Below are 20,349 nucleotides of genomic sequence, written 5' to 3' on the forward strand. Positions count from 1 at the left end.
CTCGCTGACTCACCCTTTATTTCCTTAACAACGCGGGAAGCACCCCGGGGCACACGACGCCTTTTTAATTTTGTAAATATTTAAATGTCAAGTCAATTAATAGATAGATTTATCTTAATGCATAGTTGATGTGAATTATCGGCAATGAATATAATATGAATTAATAAATATTAATATTATATTATATTATATTATAAATAAATAAAATAGAATTATGAAATTTTATATTAGGAATTTTCTATTTTTCATTAATATAAAATAAGTAATTTAAGAGTAGAATAAATAAAGAACGAATTTTATGGGACATCTTGAAGGAGTCCAACGAGTCTGATCACTTTTATCCAGCTTCGTCGACACTTGACCACTGGATACTCACTTTTAAATTCTTTCCTTTTAATCCCAAACAAGGTTACTTTTCTTCTCCTCCCTTCCCTTCCCTTCCCCTCCCTTCCCCTTCCTTCCCTGAACCGACCCGATCCAAACAGAGTGTAAGGCGAAGCTTCTGAGAAGTAACGCAGCATTGAGAAAAAAAAATTTCACACTGATCATCCGCCGATTCCCACCCAAACAAAACCCGGCCCGTTTATATCGTATGCGAGAGCCCCTTAATTAGCGCCATGCCTTACTTCGCTCCGCACTCGATTACAACAATGTTTGCACCCTTCCTCGACTCTCTCCGCCCTTCCTGCCATGGTCTAACCACACCGCCGCCTCAAACCGCTGCTGTGGAAGCTCCACAACCAGCTCGACCTCAGGACGACATCGAGTCCGGCGGCGGTGATGCAATAACCCATAACCCACAAAATGCTTTGCCGTCAATAGAATTGTCTATCTTCTATGGCCCTTCCGCACCACCGTCTCAAACCGAAGATGCTGCAGCTCCACAACCAGTACCTCTGCCTCCGGAGGGCATCGAGTCCGACGGCAGTACCGCCTCAAACGCCTTGCCGTCAATGGAAAACCTGGCGGTACCCGCAACCATATGCGTCGGCGTCTACGCCTTAATCCCGACGCAGGAGCGGCTCCATTCAGACCCTCTTCGTTATAGTCCCCTCGTCGCCTCCCTTTTCTTGGCTGTCGCTGCCTCCGGTCTCAGCCTCCTCTGGCACCGTACTCCTCGCTATCACCAAAGACGACGAAGGTCGATTGAGGTGGCTGTGATCTCCTTGGTCTTTTCCTGTCTGCTTCGGATTATTCTTGATCTCCTTCCAGCTGGTAAACCTCTAATTTTCGTTGCTGGATTTTTCTTCTTACAAATTGGATTTGCAGCGATCTACGTACTGTCACCACCCCGCCATCCAAATTCATCGCCAGTTTAATTATATTTGAGGACGGATGCACTCTTTATATCATGTATATCAACTGTTGTGATCAGCTGCATGTATGCATTTATTTATTTATTATTTTGGAAAAGCTATGCAAGAATTGTACCTTTTAATCATATCATGCTATCCAGACCTCTCAGGATAGCTAGATTTCGTGATATATATAGTGCGTGATTGGGCTTTCAAAGGAAAAAAGTTAATATTGTTTGAATGGAATTTCCTCTGTTGGAGTGGTTATTAAGTAGCATCTGGCCAAACACCAACCTTGTACATGGTACAACCTGTACATAACGAAACCCTAGAAAATCTCAGACTGTAAAGAGATTGAAAATCGCATAGATCTCTTATTTACATTGTTTCCGTTTCAACCTTGGTAGAACCTCTTCAATTTAGACAATTCCATGGAAATGAATATTTCAAAGGAAACTTAGAATTTAGAAGGTCAAATAAGAGACGGGGGTGGAAAAGCTATCTAACATGTGATCTTAGCTTCTAAGGCGACATGCGCGCCTGAATCTGGAGTTTCCGACGCCTGGCCGCGAGCTCCCTGATAACGCCTCTAGCTGCAAGCTCGCGAATTCCACTTGATCGGGAGATCACGATGTGGTCGCAGCAGATGTCTGAACATAAGCTTGCTGCGATCTACTCGTGGTGGCAACCAAGCTGTGAGCTTATGGTCTACTTATGGCGCCCGCCGGACTCTGAGCTAGCAGCGCTCGCTTGGCTGCGAGCTCTCAGTGGCTACCTGGCTACGAGCTCGCCGCGGTCCACTTTACCTGGAGCTCGTGGTCTGATTGCCATCTCATGGCGGTTGCCTGGCCGCGATGGTTGAAAGAGCTTGCTTTCTTTTATGTTCATTTCCCTCTTTTAATTTAATTAGGAAAACTAAAAGCCACTTTAGGGTTCAGGGGCCCTGTTACGGTTTCGAGATCTCTGGGTGGAATTTTTTTTATGGATGAAATATATATATATATATATAGCAATATTGTGTGATTGGAATTTGATGTGAAAAATGATATGATTGGATAAAAAAATGGATATTTAGGAAGAAAGTTAAATATATATTAAAATTTGTCCATTTGTTGCTCGATCTGATCTCCTCACGACCATCGATTCCCCCCAAATCTCTCTTCCTTTCCTATGAATTCGATTAGATCTAGATTTGGTTTTGAAAGACTCTCACATCCTTCCTTTCTTCTCCTCCTCATACAAATTGTATTAATTAATTAAATCCTTGTAATTTCAACGTACGTACGTACACTGAGAGCATCTCTCCCTTTTCAATCATGGATCAATTGGGAAGAGATAGGAACAGATCAGGTATCTGCATTTTCATTCCTTCGATCCATTAATTAATTAATTCTCTTCTTCATCTCTTGTTTTTCTTTTTCTTTTTCATTCTCAAATCACTATCAAGTATATTGCATTTGCCTTTTTCATTTCATATCAAAGTCGTTTATTCACATTGTCTTTTGGATTTATTAATTTGTTGTTGTTTATTTATTTATTTATTTTTTGTTTCAGGAACGGAGAAGATTAACAGGAAGCCCGGCGACTGGACGTGCCGGTCCTGCGACCACCTCAACTTCAGTCGCCGCGACGCATGCCAGCGGTGCGGCGACCCGCGGCTGAGCGCCGGCGACCCCCTCTCCGACTATACCAGCTTCGGCCGCCGTGGGAGAGGCTCCTCCAACGGGTTTGGCAGCGGCGCCGACGTCCGCCCCGGCGACTGGAACTGCTCCTGTGCCGCCCACAACTTCGCCAGCCGCGCCACCTGCTTCAAGTGCGGCGCGTTCAAGGACGACTCCTCCGGCAGCGGGGGATTAGACGACGACGCGAGAGAGCGCTCCCGGGGGCAAGGCGGCCGACGCGCGGGGTGGAAGTCCGGCGACTGGATCTGCCACAGGTCTGCATGCAGACTTCGAGCTTCCTCTCTTCTTAACTATTTCATGCAATTAAGAAGAACCTTTATTTTTTTACTCACAACTTAAAACAAGAAGAAAAAAAACCAATTTTTAAATAAAAAAGTAGATTAATTATTTTGCTAAAAATGATTACAGATCTGGTTGCAATGAGCACAACTTTGCAAACAGGGTGGAATGCTTCCGCTGCAGTGCACCAAGAGAATATGGTAATTACAATAATATCATATATATTATATCAGTCACTGAATTTTTAATTTTTTCCTTTTAACTTTTAATTTCGATTACATTTGATATTAAATTTTACTCATTTTATTTAATTTACTGCAGGCACTGGGCTTTAAGCTGAGCTGGGACAGAGTGCTGCAGATGGATTAAGATTTTAAGAGTTTAGATTATTCTTTAATTAATCATCAGCTCTAATTCTGTTTTTGTTTGGTTAAGGATTATTGTGTTATGTTTTTTATATCTAATTTGTATGTGTTATCATTCAAATTTGAAGGTGTGTTCTTTCTGCATTGTTTGTGTTTGATTAATATTTAAAAATTATTTTGTAGGTTTTAGTCGATTTTTTGTCCCCATTCTTGTAAAAAAATCAAACTATGAGTTTCTTTTAGCTAACTTCACACGTGATAAGCATAAACCTGCCCACGAGCGGGCCGGACCATAATTGATCAAGCGGATTGATTATCGGTTGGCTAAAATATAAATCTAAGTATCCTAACCAACTAGATTACAACTATTGACATTTTTATAGGCTAATTAATTATTTAATAACTAATTAATAAGTTTTTTACTATATGATTATTCTTAATAGTTAGAAGAAAAATAAGAAAGTAAATAATTTCTTGCAATTAAAGTTTGTTTATGCTAAAGGGAAGGAATAAAAATTATTTCAATCATTGGGGAGAGAGAGTTTTTTTATTTTTAATAGTTGAGATTATTTAATTATTTTTTTATCAATAATTATAATTTAATATCTGTTATTTTTAAAATTTTATATAAATAAAAACTTTATTTCATTATTTTCACATCATTTTCTATACTCTTTATCTCTTAATTTTGAAATCTTAATCATTTTCGACTTCAATTCTTCAATTATGATGGAAGGAAAATGTTCATCATCTCAATCTTAGAAGGTAAAGAAATAGTCAATTTGAATGAGGATCACGATATTCAATTTATCAATAATAAACTTGATTATCTTTTGGCACTCGAAATATAAATGAAATACTAATGGTGATACTTTTAGTAAAGGATATGTAAGCAACTTATAAATCCTTCTTTATATATATATTTTATATATTTATAATTTTAAAATATTAATAATCTTAAAATTGTGATGAACTGTGGTAAATCATGAATTGAATCGTGAATCGTCGACTCTGAATCGTAAATCATTTTTAGACAGTTAAGGTTAAGAGTTAACCTATCAAAAACCATCAAATCGACAATTTTAAACTATCAAATCGAGAGTTCTAAATCATGAATTGAAGATCTTGAATCAACAATTCTGAACCATGATTGGGTTCCGGCAAATAAACAATTTCTCATAATGTTTATTTTAGAAACTACGGGCATTTTTTCCATTTTAGTTAACTAAATATTCTTTTGTTTTTCTCATAATATTCTTTTGTTTCCCATTTCTCTTCCCTAAAAGAATTAATTAATGCTAAAATGTCACTCCACAATTCTATTTCAGTATAAATATACTCTCCTAAAGTAAAGAAATATTTTTTAAAAATAAAGATAAATTTGAATCTCAATCTTTTAGCTGTAAATAAACAAAACATTCATGAACAATATATTAATTCTGCTAGTAAAAACTTTTCTTTGAAATCTATCTAAAAATTAACTTGTTTTCAATTAATATTTAGGCATTTTACATTTTGTTCTCAATTTTAATTAGCACGCCTGATTTTATTTTTTATTCATAAAAACAATCTTTTTTCATGCAATTGAATTTTTCCATAAGAAATAATGTTTATTTTTAAATATATTCTTATTTCCAGAAAATAATAATTTTTTATTTAAAATTGTTGTTCGATAACATTGTTTCAGTAGAAAATAACATATGAATGGTTGAATGAATTTTGGATTGACTTAAATTAAAAATTAGATTTTTTATCTTAATTACTATTTTTAGAATGCTTTTTGAAATTACCATTTACCCCTTTAAATCCGTCAGATAAATAAGTGTCATGCTTCAGTTCTTCCGCCTGGTTCTGTGTATTGCTTTTGGGGGCGCGGATTAGGGTTTCTTCTCCTGTCTTCCTCTGTCTCTTACTAGCAGCGTCGATGGAAGAGATCACGGAAAAGGTTAACAATCTGAGCGTCAATTCCGATATCCACAAGAAGAATAGGATCCAGGTCTCCAATACGAAGAAGCCTCTTTTCTTTTACGTCAATCTCGCAAAGGTGCCAAATGCCTCATTCTTGATTTATTTTATGTTCTTATTCTATGATGGGAGCAATTTCCTTTGACTTTTATCTTAGATTTGAGATAGTTTGTTGTATGTTTATCTGGTTTGGCGATTTTGATGCTTAGGAGGAACATATTGGCCCTTTTGGGGTCCAGTATGCCTTTTATCGTTTTATTGTTGTTAGCTTTCATCATGATTCTATTTTGTCGTGTAAGGTATTGGTTGCATTTATTTATCGATGCCGCTGTAATTTTTTCTTGCAGAGATACATGCAACAGCACGATGAAGTGGAGCTCTCGGCACTTGGAATGGGTATCATTTCTTTGCGCATTGTTCGATGACCATCCTTCCTTGATCAATTAATATGCTTTTGTTGAATGATACATCGAGTGTGGAATTTGTGATAAATACAGTAAAACTTTTGGAATCGTACTTGTACTTCAAAGGTCTACACTTAATTATGGTAATTTATTTTTTGGGGCTTGTTGGGATTTGACAGGTGCATACCTTAGTTGAATTGACACACCATTTGCAATGTCTGCTCAAATTCTACCTATCTCCAATTGTTAAAAAAAAAAAACCAAAGATAGGCAGGAATGCATCGTTTAATTATCTTCTACATGAATAAGCATTGTTTGAGGCTCTCTCTTTCTCATGGTATCTTGGTGACTTCCATATTTCCTAGATCATTTTGGTTTGTTGGTATTTAACTCTCGAGACCTAAGAATATACAATTTCAATAAAGCAAAATTGCTAAATTATTGGTTCATTATTGCCCAGTTACTTAATGTGTTTCGACATTTAAATGCATGAGCCACCTGGTTCTTTGCTTCAGCATAATTGGGAAGATATTATATTAGATATTTTTTTGATTTCTCATATTCTCTTTGATTCTGTAGTTTCCACTCTCTCTGTAGACATGTTTGGCATTGATGTTCTGTGGAAATTTCTACCTTATTTAGAAAAACAATTAGTAGATCTTCTCATGGTTATAGTATATATATGTGTCTTTTTCCTCATTTTTTTTAAAAGTCAAGATGCGCGTTGTTTTGGTGTTTTGATCATGAAATGTCACTGCACTAGATTCTCCATATCACATTTGATATAGTTCTATTTTTTGTTTGGGGTGAGAGCAATAAAGTTAAATCTCTCCCAAGCACTCCAGATGGATCTAGTTTGTTTACCACTGGGCCAAACTACTATTTCTGTTATATAATATTTTTAATATCAAAGTGCAATTTGTTTCTACTACTGTAGCCTTTTTCTTTCAATACTCTAGCAGATTGATATTTTTCATAGAATAGAGAATTTCACTAGTTCATTAACAATGCTTTATTACATTCATTGTGGTTTACTAATCAGTTTTATATTTGTGATCTTATCTGCAAAAATAAATATTTTCTGCTTGGCCTAAACACAGCTTAGTAATTCTATTAAACTTCTTTCCTGGACGATCAGTCTCTCATCTTGATGTTATTCAACCTTTCAGCCATTTCAACTGTAGTAACTATCACAGAGATACTCAAAAACAATGGGCTTGCAGTCGAGAAGAGTAAGATTTCATACACCAAACCTGTTGATATTCCACTAATAGATGCAACCCGAATTATTCTCTTTCATCAACAAATTTTTTTTTCCAGAGATTGCAACTTCATTGGTTGAAGTGAAGGATGAGACAAGGGTGCGGCCGTTGCAGAAGGCAAAGGTAAAAGCTTCGACTGAGCAACAATATGCCTCACAGCAATGCTTCATACGCTCATTTGCTGTTTCTATGCAGATCGAGATTTTACTTGGGAAAACAGCAAACTTCGATGAGCTTATGGCTGCAGCAACAAATGAGCGAGATGGTAGAGAAGGCGATCAGCAGAACTGAAAGAGAGTCGTCGCCTTTGTTTTTGGCTTGGTAGACATTTTTTAATTTTGGTTATTTTTAATTGGCCATTCTATGAATCAACAACACTCTTTTTTTCTACGAAGATTGTGAGTCCAGGAACAGCATGGGAAAATTGTCAATTATGACTAAATATGAATATCCCTTCATCCATTTTACTCATTGCGAACTTGCTTAAATATGATGCTGGAATAAATGGGATTGCAACATAGCACTTCAGTACTAGAAAAAGGTAAGGTCAGATAATAGGCAAAAAGGAAATTATCTGTTGTCAAAAATGATCTCAGAATTCTTTTCATCATATAAAACAACTCTAAATGATAAGAAACTAGTCAAACTTGTTTGCAACAATCTTTATTTTGCAGATCAAAAGATCTGGTCCCATTCAATGGATCACAAAGTAAAGATAATTTTGAAGGGGAAAAAAGAGTACTGCCCCATGTAAGTATCCAAGTCTCAAACAGCTTCAGTTTGAGCTAAAATCTGTTGAACCAAAAACCTACAACTAAAAGCCTAAAATCTTCTCACATTTCAGCATCCTCGTGTTTGTTGGGAGAACGGTTAAGTTATGCATCCTCCTGATCGATTAAGATTTTCTTGCAAGCCTCGTAACACATAAATGAGATCCCAGCCGCCGGTACCAGCTTCGTGCAGCTTGGCCCCAAGCCTCTATAAAGCCCCCCAATCCCTTCCTGTTCCAGTATGCTCAAAAGAGCATGAAGCATATTCTTGTAGACTTGCCTACCGCCGACAGCTCCGACCTGCATATGCTTCCTTGCAACTTCAAGAGGGAAAGTTGCACTGCTTGAGAGAGCGCCGGCGGCGGAACCAATCAAAAGTGTGGCAACATTTCCTATTTCATCTTTTTTGAAGGCCTTCCTGTAAAGTTTCTTTAAGGAGTCATAAGCATAGTAATTAGTGGCGGCATATGGCACGACTCCTATGAGGCTCGGAGTGAGACCTCTGAAGAGCTCTGCAGGGCCTTCCTCTCGTATGATTTTCACAAATGCATGTAGAAGATTGTCATATACACCTCTCTGCACAGGAAGGAAACAAGGATTAGATTGAAAGATGTAGACGCGATACTTACTGCAATGACTTTCACCGACCTGTATAGTTAGTCGTGTCTTTAGTAGTTCCAAAGGATATGTGCATAGGGTGGAGCTGACTCCGGCAAATGCCCCAGCAACCAATGAGGGGGGAATCGGAAGCTTCGGCTGTTCACCTTCCTTAGGAGCCAAAACCTTCTTAGCAGTATCAAAAGCGAATAACTGCAACGAGATCCATAGAGACTTGTAAGAATCAGACGATAAAGAAAATAATTACTAAACATGAATCTGGGATAAAAGTGACTAATAGAATAACAAAATAAATATTAATCATACAGCCGTAAACCTAGTTAGGAGAAAAGAACACACAAGATATAACTCAACAGGTTGCAGATGCGTGCGACATTGTTCAAACCAGTTCGTCCAGATCCTAATACTGTTTCATTCATCTGCATGGAGAAAAAATAGACACATCCTAACCTATGCACAAGAATCTATTTCCATGTGGAGGTCAATCTTTGCTAAGAACCTAGAAGTTAAATATTCATTGCTAAGAACCTAGAAGCATATGCAATAATATTAGTTTTGCCCTCCATAAATTGTTGTTCTAGTACATGGATAACAAAAACCTATCATACTGTATCACAACAGGCTCCTCAAAATACAAAACATAGCCTAAAAGATGGATATGGAATTATCCAAAAAGATTTAGTTTGCAGATAAGCAAAATATTGAATAGAAACAAAAAAGGATTCCCTCTAAACATTCACATAATAAAGTTTGTAAAATTTCAGGGCACAAATAAGGATGCATATCCAACCATTCTGTTATTAAAAAACTTCAATCAAATTAGATGACAGGTTAGAACCTTAAACTTATACTAGGGATTGGAAACTTATTGCAGGCCCTAAACCCTATGTTCAACATGAGCAATGCCCTTTTGTTTTTGCAATATTTACTTTCTAATGATAATCAATGTCTAGATGCTGGTGAGAATGGTATATATTGCATCATTAAGCAATTCTTCAAAAAATACATATAGGAGAAGACAATTGAGTGGTGTATCCAACCAATAGATCAACATTAAACTAAAAGAGAATATGGTTGCGATCGACATTATATCCCTCACCTCAATGGCCTTGCTAGGAGCAACACGGATGACATTGACAAAATTACCACGGAACAGACCCTTCCACCCCTCCGTCTTCATAATATTCTGGAAAACTTCTGTCGTCGAGTTCCCGTTGCTCCCAACCATAAGGTGTGTCCTAATTGTTTCCATAGGTGCAACACAAGTCCGTGACACTGCCCCGGCAATTCCTCCACTAAGCAATCTTCTCAAATGAGGATTCCTGACCTTAATTCTTACTTTCAGTATACTTTTCTTCTTTTTAGCCAAAACTTCTTCAACATAATCGGTCACATCTTCTGTGGCTTCAGCAGGAGTCCCAAAAACCTGAAAACCTGCCTCAGGTGTCACATTAGGAGATTTTGAAGAAACCCCAAGCTCAACTCCCATCTGACTAACACTCGCAAACAAGCCACCGGACGGATACGGTCTATCATGGATATTGCATGAGAAGCTCAAGTCTGGTTGGATATTCCAAAAGAAGCCCAGTTCTGGGAAAGGTTGAAGGAACCCGCCACTGTTCTTCTCGACCGCTTGCAATCTCTTATCAGCCATTGCTATCGCAGCAGAACCTGGAATTAGTGTTGTGTTTCAGAACATTGCGACTTCCAAATCCATCTCTATTGGCCTCTTACAATTACGGACAGTTTTGTAGGAAAAATTTATAACTTTTTACCAAATTTGCACAAGAAACCAAGGAAAGAAGTTTCCTTCAACAGATTCTACGAGAAAAGGAGAAACATTAAAATGCAGATGCGAAGGAAGAAATAGTAAAGTTACAACACAATAGTCGAGTCCTTCAAGAGGGGGAAAACACGAAAAAAATTCAGCTTTTCGGAGAGACTGGCAAGGATGAACAAGTTAAAGCCAAAACCGCAAAATCGATTGAAAGAACCGTAGCAACATACCCGGATCAATCACAACATGCGGAAAAATCAATCCTTTGCAAAGGAAACATCGGGTAAAACCTAAAAAGCGCTCAAACAAAGATTCGAACACAGAATCATCACCTGTATTGTTCGAGCCGAAAAATCGAACTGGCGGATCCGAAATCAGCGCGAGTACTTCCCACTGCAACCTATTCCTGGTCTCCCTTGCTATCTCGCTGTGGGTTGGCGGGCGATAGATGCGAGGTAGGAGGGCGGCGGGTGAGCGCGTGCAAAAAAAGCAGAGCACCGAAGCGAGACCCGATCGATACGAAGCCTGCCGTTGTTTATATAGTGATTTATTGATCGATAGAAAGATGAGGGTTTAATTGCCATTGTCAATTATTTTTGGGGGTTTTTAATCAAAATATTAGACTCTTTCGGAATAAAATACATAAACGGTTAAATATAATTTCGTTAGTAAATATTAATAATTTCTAATTTACATAATTCACAATTTTTTATGAAAAAAAAATAAAAGGTCAGAAACTGATTAAATTTAATAACAATTAAGGGAAAACATCATGAGCCAAAATTTCATTATATGAATTGTATTTTGGAAGGCCTTTAAAATATGCCAAAAATTCAATTTTTAATATTGTTTTTATTCACTAGACTCATTCTTAAAATTTAGAATAATATAAAATATACAGAGTTCCTTAAATATCTAAACAGTTATTTTTATTTCCTCAGTGTATTTATTAAAAGTAAACAATTTTTTAGTTTTGTGACAAGTATTATCTAAAATATGTTTATTTATTCATAATTTAGATCAAAGGAATTTTTCCTTAAATTAATAAAAATCAACAGTTGGATTGAAATTGTTTGCTTTTTTTTCGTTTAAAAAGTTTACTTGTGATTGTAATTATTTTTAAATATTATTCTCTTATTGTAGCTCTAAAATTGTATAAAAAATTGTGTTTGATGTAAATAAATTAAAATAATAAGAGATACAATTGAGATATTATAGGTGATGCAAAGGCTCTTTCATTGGGGTAGAACAGAGGTGACTTTATAAACAATGAAAATTTAAATTTTACTTAGGATACATTACACTTGGGGATAGGGATAGAATTAGAATTTTCATATTAAAGAGCGAAAGATATGTATTTAAGTTGAGAGAGCGGTCATGTACTCACCTCCCATTCGCCCTCTCAATGGTTTATCATTTTTATACTTCTGTATCTCTTGTATTAAAAAATTGAGAGAGGGGAGGCCACCATCACCCCCACCTTAGCTCCGTCCTTGTTTAGGGATTTTAAAAATTTTGTGTCATTGGATCATTTGTCAGGACTTATTTGTGCTTCTTGATTTACTTTAATGATCGATGAAGAATTTCTATAAAGTCAGATTGATCGCCTTCAAAATTAGTTGGATCGTACGAGCTGGATCTGAATACTGGATTAGGATTACTGAAAAAAAGTAAAGGTGACATTTGATTTTTTTTAAGAAAAAAAATAGAAGAGGTGTTTTTTTTAATGTTTTCTCAAAGGATAGAGTCTTAAAATATTAATACTAAATAAAAAAATAAATATCAATTTGTCTTTGCAATCTTTCTAAAGTTTTAAATCGTCAAAATTTCCACTCACTATGTTCTTGGCAGTGGCCACTTATGTGAGATTCATAAGAGGATTTAATTTAAATCTTTTTGTTCGCGCTCAGACCATTTTATTTTGGTTGGATTTCGTTTGCTAAAACCTCCAAAATATTTAGCCGGTCTAATATATTTAGACATTCTATGTGGAATGCAATTATTGATTTTGACCTTTTCAAGATTTATAAGGGTCAACGATTGATTGCGTACTGAAGAATTCAAGTGGAGTCAAAATTGAGTAGCCACTTCATCCCTCCGTTGAAGTGCCGTGCGAAATGGCCAATTGGGACAAAAATATTCCCATTCCTCTCTTCAGTCAACGTACAATCTTAAAAAAAAATTAATTAATTTAAAACACATAAAATTAATTGTATTATGATACATACTAAATAATTAATTTTTTCATTTATTTTCTTCTTCAACAAAGGTGAAATCTATCATCCAGCGGCTCAATATGATCGATCTTATGATCATTTGTAAAGAAATAAATTGAAAAATTATAATTGATCACAATGAAAAATGACAATATAATTTTTTCATTTATCAATTCAATATTCTATAACAATAAACTAATATCGAAGAAATCTCATTTGGCACCAACCTAATGCCTTTTGCCTTGTTTTAATCAGTTTAGAGAAATTGTTGGGGATGTAGCAACGTGCTTATACGATCCTTCCTATCTTTGTAAGACTTTGTTGAACCTGTTGATGTTAATTTATAAGCTTCAATGAGATATACTCGACGCCAATATTCAAACAATGAAAATGTGAAATAATAAAGAATGATGAATCTTTCAGTTGGCTAAAGAATAACGTGAAGAGAGAAACACTATAGAATAGATCATGAGAAAACCATCACAATGTACTATGATACAAGGAACCATACTGAGCATCGATCATAAACTTGTTGCTATGCTTAAAATAATTTGTGTATCACAGTCAAGAATCAACAGATTTAATAATTATTTGCATGGCTTCCTACTCTTCAAAAATTATGACCAAATATAAGTCGCCTATCCCCTCCACCTATTCAATGGTTCGCGCACCGGGCTTTCAGAACATCCAGCCATGAAGCTAAAAGCTTCACATCGCAATAAAAAATGGCCTCCGATTGTCCATGTCAAACACAATGCCGCTCGCTGAAACCATCTGCTGAAATGAGACTGGTTATTAGAGCTTTAAGCCTTTGAGCACCTGGCCCTCGCCTGAGCTCAGAAACAGTCTTAACAATGTAGTGTTGATCATTGCTAGAATTCATTTTTAGTGTGTCGTGCCATGCGCCCCGAATAAAACCACCAGGATCACGGCCAAGGAGTTCCTTGTCGATCTTGTCTAGTACTGGGTCATCTCGACCAAACTTCCTTGCAAACGGAGCATTGCTATCGACCATGCGTGAGAAGTCATCTAGAGTTAGGAAGTGTGGGTGCTGCTTTGGAGGGTTATCCCAAGATATGAAATGCAGGTCGTGGTTGACAGTGGTGTTGCGGAACTCAGGAGCGTTGCAGATTACTGTGTGGAAGTATCCTTCAGGTGATGAGAGAAAGTTCGCATAATACATTAGCACTGTTCTTGGAAGGTTGTCCCATCCCCATATCAAATATTCAATAAACTGATGTGTGAGCATCATCCAAGCAGAGCCTGCAAAGAGATCAACCATCAGTGAGGTATATGAAGAGTAGATACTACTTAATAAAATGTGTTGACTGCTGAGAGCACTGCAGTTCTAGATCGTATCATATTAAAAGAAAAAGAATGAAAGAAAAAGAGTACACTGACACTCTAGTTAAATCAATTTTTAAGCAGTAGCAGGAACATCCCTATATCATGACAAATTGCACATGAACTAATGATGTTTATGTTGCATGAAGTTGAAGACCTTCTTATGGAGGTGTCAAATGGGCACATGCCAGATGGTGTTCAACCTGGCCTGCGTGCCAGACTTGGCCTTGGTCTGGACCAGATCTGGCCCACATTGGGTCAGCTCAAGTGTGGGCATAACATTTTCCCTACAAATGCCTGACATACCCCTTCAAGAGTATTTAAAAAATTAATAAATGGGGATATTATGGTGATTCTATTATTAAATTATAAAAAAAATCTAAAATATAAAGTTTTAAAAAATAGTCAGTCTTCTACAAATAGCCTGCCCCATCTTTCATTCTCATCTCTTACTAACAACTCTCAAATTCCTTTTTCAGTCTTCCATTATTACTCATGCTGACTTGACATTGTATATCACCTACGTTGTGACGATGATGGACAAAGTGGTTGACGGTCTATGGTATTTGTGAGTGTGATGTTCTACTACTTGTAGCAAAATTTACAAGTTAAATTGCATTGGATACCCAAGTTTTCAATCAGGGACATGCTACTCTATTGAATGTTAGTTGGAGCTAAATTGATGATGCGCATCCCTCTTCAAATTATTAGGTCATCGATATATATGCTAGAGGGGTGAATAGATGCTTGTGGACTGCTAGTGTGGAAAAGAAGTGCATAACAAACTATGGCATGAAAAATGGATTTAGGGACCTAAACATTATGGCAGAGCCTATGACCTGATTCTGCCTCAACAGCTAGAGATTTGGTTATCTGCTCAAATATAGATCTGTTCTTTGTCAAAGTCCAAGTGAAGACAATATGATAATTTCTCAGTTATTTAGGGCAAAAAGTATTTGTTTCATCCTCATCTTTAATGTTAAAAACATAAGAAATGAGAAGACTTTAAACATAATGAAAATACTTTTATATTCCATCTTCACAAACTAGTGTTTGCTCCAAGTAGTTGAGATTAACTCTTTATTGTTAGTATTTTTTTACTTATTAATGTCTTCTTGATATTTAATCTTTCCAATCGTACAAAACAGCCAATGGTATGCTTAACTTCATTAGGCTATAAATCAAGAATATTAATAGCAGTAAAATGTGCTTACTTTTCACAATAAAATACTATGCACCCAGATTTAGTTGCATAATCATAATCAACTAGACAATAATTACTACGTGTAACCATCAGATGAAGAAATAAGGGCAAAGGTGATTGAATGAGGTCAGGTTCATGTGATGCTATAATGTGAGACTCCAAATACAGATCAGTAATCATTATCACCATCAAGTTATATTTATCTCAACTATTTGAGGTCGGCTACACGTATCTTTCCTTCATTGAACTCTATGTGAGGCTCACATACAAATCTGTTGGTTAATATGATATTGACTTTTCACTTACTATCTAAAGTCTACATTACCGAAGATTCGTGTGTATTTTTCTCATATACTTCTTGCAACCAATACTTAATAAACCAGATAAAAATTAAGTAAATTTTAGAGTTTTGGAACTTTGTCTGATTTATTTTAAGAGTATTCTAAACTAAAAACAAGCAGAATTGCAGATATATTTGATGAAGATACATAAGATTTGTGGGATAACAGCTAGATGATATATAGGCTTGTGGAATAACATTTGTAAGCTCCATGACTTATGAGGTTATCCGATGGATAAGTTATGCAATAGAAACAAGGAGTGTAAACAGAACCAATGGATGCGATTATGCATGCAAACAGCGAATGTCAATTCTCCCAGGTCATGCATGCAACTTCATTTCATTTTAAGCATCTTTATATGCAGTTACACCCGTTATCATCCCAACATAAACCTAACAGCTTGTTTTTAACAACATATACAAATGAAACAATGGCTTACGACAAGTTTTTAGTCTTCCTTGAACATTTACAGATATGTGAGAATCATAGAAAGTGTACCCCTCTAAAAGGTCTAGAATCACTCGAATAGGCATCATGCGTACATTGGTTGGTCAAATGAAACATTATGTGCACACGAAATATGGAAGCCCTAAATTAGCCAATTATAAATTCCAAGAATGAAGTTCAGATACTACAATTTATCAATATAGACTATCCTATGATAAAGATTATCCTATGCATAATCTAGAAACTACGACATTGGAAAACTTGAGGATGTAATATTGAACCCACCAGCCAAAGAGAAAATTTGTGATATGAAACTAAACAGGCTTTAATTTGTATATCTCTCTTACTTTATATGGTAACATAAATATTTCACATTCTACAAATAATCATCCTTTCTCCTCCAAAATGTACAAGATTCACAGTCATAAATATATTAGCAGACCCAAATGACTGGTTAATCTGTTTATTATGGCTGTTATTATTGCATGGCCAACAGCATATTGTTAAATATTTTAATAAACCAAGGCCCCTTATTCATTTACATTTTCATTTTAGCCACACACACACACACACACACACACATATATATATATATATATATGGATTGCCAAACAGTTTATCTATAGGTCACAACAAAAGCAGGTAGAATGACTAGATATGATAGAAGCTGCAGGCAAATGGTTGTTAAATGTTTCTTTTAACATCATCATCTGCAATGACAATAAGCTTTTAGCCTCAATATGTGCATAAACTTTTCCAACTGACAGTAGGATGAATCTAACAATCATGAATCAGGTTTTCCAGTTGAGTTATAGATCCCTAGAAAATATTGGAACCAATCGGCAGGAGCCAACTATTCCAGAAGATGCTCATAAATCCAAACTGATCTTAACTAAACCCCATTTATGCCTGGTCACTTCTTTATCCATCTCACATTGGCAATCCATACTACAACAATGGATGGTTCTACTATATACTGTAGAATTTCCTAATTACTATTGGCCTCAACAAAACATGTTCATGTGCAACCAAATCATCAAAATTTCAGTGTCAATGTTGAACCTGATCCTTCTGACATTGTCTCTGACCATCGATTTCATCATTCAGAATGTAAGATTGTAATTTACATTAAATGTATATTTATCATAGGGATTAATAAACATCCCTGCCTATTAGGATATACTCTAGGAATTTTATTAGTATTAAAACACATTTAAAAGACACACACACATATATATAATGACAGAGATGTTTCTCCATAGTATTCATATCACATAAAAAAAATAAGTCAATAACTAAACAGCTGGTCCCACTTGCCTACAAATGTGATTGTTCAAGGCATCACAAACATACGTGCCATCAACTGATTGAACTGGGAACTCAACACAAAAAAAGCATGTGAAACAGATACAGGATTCTCTGTGCATGATTTATGAAACTAATACCTGTAAATAGCTTGAATGCAGAAGGTACACCCCTTTTTTCAGTAACCCAGAACACATCTGCCTTCTGCATGCTATAAAGCCCAGGATCTATAATCAAAGGCCTAGCCCTGTGGAACCTGCACCAACGAAATATAAATTCCATTTAGGAGACAATTAGTGAAACCAATCACCATAGAACTTTTGCTTGAAAAAAAAACTATGAACAGAAATGGTGAGAATCGAACAAATGTTTACATACTCTTTCCATCCAATGTCACTAGTGTGCTCTATATAGTTGAAATCTCTAGGCAAACTTGATAGTGTGTAGAGTAGATCTGCCAAACAAAAGCATGGGAAATCAAGAAGAAAGCCAAGTGAAGCCATTGGGACTTGGGATACAAGTATCAATTTTTGGGTAAATCACAATGGAATATACCTTTTGTGTAATTTTCAGAATTTATGATAAATAGGAAATATAGCAGGATGGACAAGAGTCAGTAAAAAACAGAGCAAAGAATGCCCTTTTTATTATAACGGAAACAAAGCTCAAAAGTGATTAGCACTGGGTCAAAAGATAGATTTAGTTCTTTGTAAAGAGATGCATGATAGTGAAAGAATGGTTGCTCTAACGGTAGAAAAACGAAGACCAAACATAAGCAACTGATAAAATTGGAAGCTGAAAAATAGCATCAAAGGGAACTTGACGGAAAGAAAGAATAATCTAATTTTAATGCAGAAAACTTTCTTTTTTTATTTGATTGTTGTTTCAAAAGTAATTTTCACTAGATGTTGATCAAGAAGAGCTCTATCGTAGATAGCATCTCACTCAACATAGGAGCGTGGAAGGGCAAATCTACCAACAAAATGATTCGTTTACCAGCCATAATGTTTGTTCAATTCATATTTTAAGGAGGAATATAATGTCCAACTTGATAAGATTAGATTCTCGGAAGAGACGAGAGCATGGAATTGGGAAAGTACCGATCTTGAAGCAAATAAAAAAATCCCTAGCAAATGATTTAACGATGGATCTTACCGTCCTGCGTGATGAGAGGGTAATCGGAGGCGCTGAGATTAATGAACCAGTCCCAGTCGCCGCCTGCCTTGAGGAGAATGGAGGCGGCATGGAGGGTGTTGGCAACCATAGTGGGACCTCGGTAAGTGACGAGGTTTGCGCGAGTGACCACCCTGACGTTGCCGAAGCGAGCATAGACGGGGTCACCCCGGATTGCCGTCGCAAGATCTATCCGCTCCACGGCCGGGGACTCGAGATCGAGGTGGAGAACGTACTGGTTGGTCGGATGGTAAAGCGCTCGAAGGGTCCGCTGGATGCTGCGTCCATCGCCGGAGGAGCCGGAGATGAGGTAGGCCAGGCGGGGGACCGACCGCCCAGAGGAGGCTGGCGGAGACAGTTGGCGGAGTTTGGACTCGACGAAAAGCGAATCGTCGTCGCTCGGGGAGGCGATTTGCGAGAAGGAGAAGAGGAGAAGCGCCTGGCGAGACAAGGAGGCGGCGGCGAAGGATGAGGACGAAGAGGAGGAGAACAGGAAGGCCGAGATGAGGAGTGAGGAGAGGAAGAAAGAGGCGAGCAAGCGCACCACCCACTTCTGCCGCCGCTGCTGCGGCAGATGCTGTGGCGTCGGTGGCTGCGGCGGCTTCGTCTCCATGGCCGGACGGCAGTCGGGCAGCGCCGCCCTGATCCCTCAGTCCGCCACCTCTATCTCCGGTATCCAAATCCAGGTCACGCAACGAGCGAGAGACGCGATGAAGGAGGTGAGCGGATCGTGATCCGGCTGTTGGCTGTCGGTGATTGGGGATGCAATGCTCTCGGAGGCCAGACTTAAGTCACGACTGTAGCCGCGAACGGGACGGAGTCCGCGAGACGCGGCCTAGACTCGACGCGACGCGTGACCTACATTTTAAATTTAATATCTAAAAATCATTGTAAATAATATTTTTATAAATTTCTGCTAAAATTAAAAAAATGAGTGAGGGTGTGGTCACCGCCCGGTGACTTTACCAAGCGGAAGGCTATCGAAGTACCGGTCGTCTGGGAAGGGAAAAGGTCTGGGAACGGCAACGCTTTTCGTCACCCATTCAGATGTACCCAGATTCGTACCTTCCTAGTCATTGCATCAGCCGGTGGGACAAGGTCCCTGTGCACTGACAACCAAAGTAGGGTACAGACATCGCTGGTTGACTGACCTCGAATTTTCCATATTTAATCAATATAAATTTTTATTTTATTATTAAAATGGCAAAGAATAATTTAGACGATACTTCAAAAAGAATAAATTATTAATATAATTTAAAATTAACAAATGTAATCATTCTGCTAGAGTACAATTTATTAATATTCAGAAGCCTACTTTTTGAGTTTATTGTTGTATGGCATGAACCTGTACCTTGATTAAGAGAAAGGGCAAAGAGACACAGTGTTGCTGCATGCAAATGTGGAATATTGTTGTTTTCTTGTTACACGTCTCGTAACGAGCAAGACAAGAATCTGACAAGAATCTTTTCTCTAACGGAATCTTCTGCAATGGTGGTGAGCCCTTGAATCGTCCTGTTCTCATCTCTTGCCGTCCACCGTCTCCTTCGCCCAGCTGAAGCGCTTATTTCATCTACTGCTCGATATATATTATTGGTTGTTGTTCTTAATTAATCAGCAATTAATTAGCATACCTTGAAAAGTTTTTGCAAATTAAAGCTATTGTCAAAAATGTTTAAATTTTAAATTTAATCTCTTAGGATCATCAAATGAAAAATGAAGGATCATGTTAGAGTTTTGATAGATCTTAATGTTATGTTTATTTCAAAGAGTTGAGATATCAAAACATCTGACAAAGAACTATCCAATCAGAGAAAATCCAGACTGAACTCGATAAACCGGTAAGCAATTCAGTTTAAACAGATCAAGTATATATATATTGCAGGTATCTATTTAAATCTGATT

At 37.0% G+C, this 20,349-nt stretch overlaps 4 protein-coding genes across 4 annotated transcripts; 2 read left to right on the forward strand and 2 right to left on the reverse strand.

The window, feature by feature from the left end:
* The first annotated feature begins 1,926 nt into the window (after window positions 1-1,926).
* On the forward strand, window positions 1,927-3,625 carry LOC141837416 (uncharacterized). Its single transcript, XM_074724822.1, has 4 exons — window positions 1,927-2,152; window positions 2,778-3,231; window positions 3,386-3,488; window positions 3,578-3,625. The coding sequence occupies exons 1-4, from the start codon at window positions 1,927-1,929 to the stop codon at window positions 3,623-3,625; spliced, it is 831 nt and encodes a 276-aa protein (XP_074580923.1).
* A 1,859-nt stretch (window positions 3,626-5,484) lies between these two features.
* On the forward strand, window positions 5,485-7,710 carry LOC141840709 (uncharacterized protein At2g34160-like). Its single transcript, XM_074728769.1, has 5 exons — window positions 5,485-5,665; window positions 5,934-5,982; window positions 7,160-7,222; window positions 7,311-7,375; window positions 7,448-7,710. Exons 1-5 carry the CDS (start codon window positions 5,546-5,548, stop codon window positions 7,541-7,543), a joined length of 393 nt encoding a protein of 130 aa, XP_074584870.1. The 5' UTR covers window positions 5,485-5,545; the 3' UTR covers window positions 7,544-7,710.
* A 197-nt stretch (window positions 7,711-7,907) lies between these two features.
* On the reverse strand, window positions 7,908-10,901 carry LOC141840320 (adenine nucleotide transporter BT1, chloroplastic/mitochondrial-like). Its single transcript, XM_074728262.1, has 4 exons — window positions 10,750-10,901; window positions 9,740-10,311; window positions 8,671-8,832; window positions 7,908-8,598 (listed from the first exon to the last, which is right to left on the reverse strand). The coding sequence occupies exons 2-4, from the start codon at window positions 10,292-10,294 to the stop codon at window positions 8,128-8,130; spliced, it is 1,188 nt and encodes a 395-aa protein (XP_074584363.1). The 5' UTR covers window positions 10,295-10,311; window positions 10,750-10,901; the 3' UTR covers window positions 7,908-8,127.
* Window positions 10,902-13,144: 2,243 nt separating this feature from the next.
* LOC141838308 (beta-glucuronosyltransferase GlcAT14B-like) lies at window positions 13,145-19,190 on the reverse strand. Its single transcript, XM_074725750.1, has 4 exons — window positions 18,430-19,190; window positions 17,653-17,728; window positions 17,415-17,530; window positions 13,145-13,896 (listed from the first exon to the last, which is right to left on the reverse strand). Exons 1-4 carry the CDS (start codon window positions 19,058-19,060, stop codon window positions 13,379-13,381), a joined length of 1,341 nt encoding a protein of 446 aa, XP_074581851.1. The 5' UTR covers window positions 19,061-19,190; the 3' UTR covers window positions 13,145-13,378.
* Window positions 19,191-20,349: the final 1,159 nt, after the last annotated feature.

This window comes from Curcuma longa, chromosome 11 (assembly GCF_044706935.1).
Source record: "Curcuma longa cultivar G26 ecotype Majalengka, Jawa Barat chromosome 11, ITB_CL_G26_1.1, whole genome shotgun sequence".
In the NCBI taxonomy this organism is placed as follows: Eukaryota; Viridiplantae; Streptophyta; class Magnoliopsida; order Zingiberales; family Zingiberaceae; genus Curcuma; species Curcuma longa.

Excerpts from the sequence above, each read along its gene's own strand:
- LOC141837416 (XM_074724822.1), top strand. The coding sequence starts at position 1,927 with ATGTGGTCGCAGCAGATGTCTGAACATAAGCTTGCTGCGATCTACTCG. Across the intron at positions 3,232-3,385 it reads GGCGACTGGATCTGCCACAG|ATCTGGTTGCAATGAGCACA; the intron begins GTCTGCATGCAG and ends AAATGATTACAG. Across the intron at positions 3,489-3,577 it reads ATATCATATATATTATATCA|GCACTGGGCTTTAAGCTGAG; the intron begins GTCACTGAATTT and ends AATTTACTGCAG.
- LOC141840709 (XM_074728769.1), top strand. The coding sequence starts at position 5,546 with ATGGAAGAGATCACGGAAAAGGTTAACAATCTGAGCGTCAATTCCGAT. Across the intron at positions 5,983-7,159 it reads GCTCTCGGCACTTGGAATGG|CCATTTCAACTGTAGTAACT; the intron begins GTATCATTTCTT and ends TCAACCTTTCAG. Across the intron at positions 7,223-7,310 it reads TGGGCTTGCAGTCGAGAAGA|AGATTGCAACTTCATTGGTT; the intron begins GTAAGATTTCAT and ends TTTTTTTTCCAG.
- LOC141840320 (XM_074728262.1), bottom strand. The coding sequence starts at position 10,294 with ATGGCTGATAAGAGATTGCAAGCGGTCGAGAAGAACAGTGGCGGGTTC. Across the intron at positions 8,833-9,739 it reads CTCCTAGCAAGGCCATTGAG|TTATTCGCTTTTGATACTGC; the intron begins GTGAGGGATATA and ends ATCTCGTTGCAG. Across the intron at positions 8,599-8,670 it reads AGACACGACTAACTATACAG|AGAGGTGTATATGACAATCT; the intron begins GTCGGTGAAAGT and ends CTTCCTGTGCAG.
- LOC141838308 (XM_074725750.1), bottom strand. The coding sequence starts at position 19,060 with ATGGAGACGAAGCCGCCGCAGCCACCGACGCCACAGCATCTGCCGCAG. Across the intron at positions 17,729-18,429 it reads CCCTCTCATCACGCAGGACG|ATCTACTCTACACACTATCA; the intron begins GTAAGATCCATC and ends TTTGTTTGGCAG. Across the intron at positions 13,897-17,414 it reads TGCATTCAAGCTATTTACAG|GCTCTGCTTGGATGATGCTC; the intron begins GTATTAGTTTCA and ends ATCTCTTTGCAG.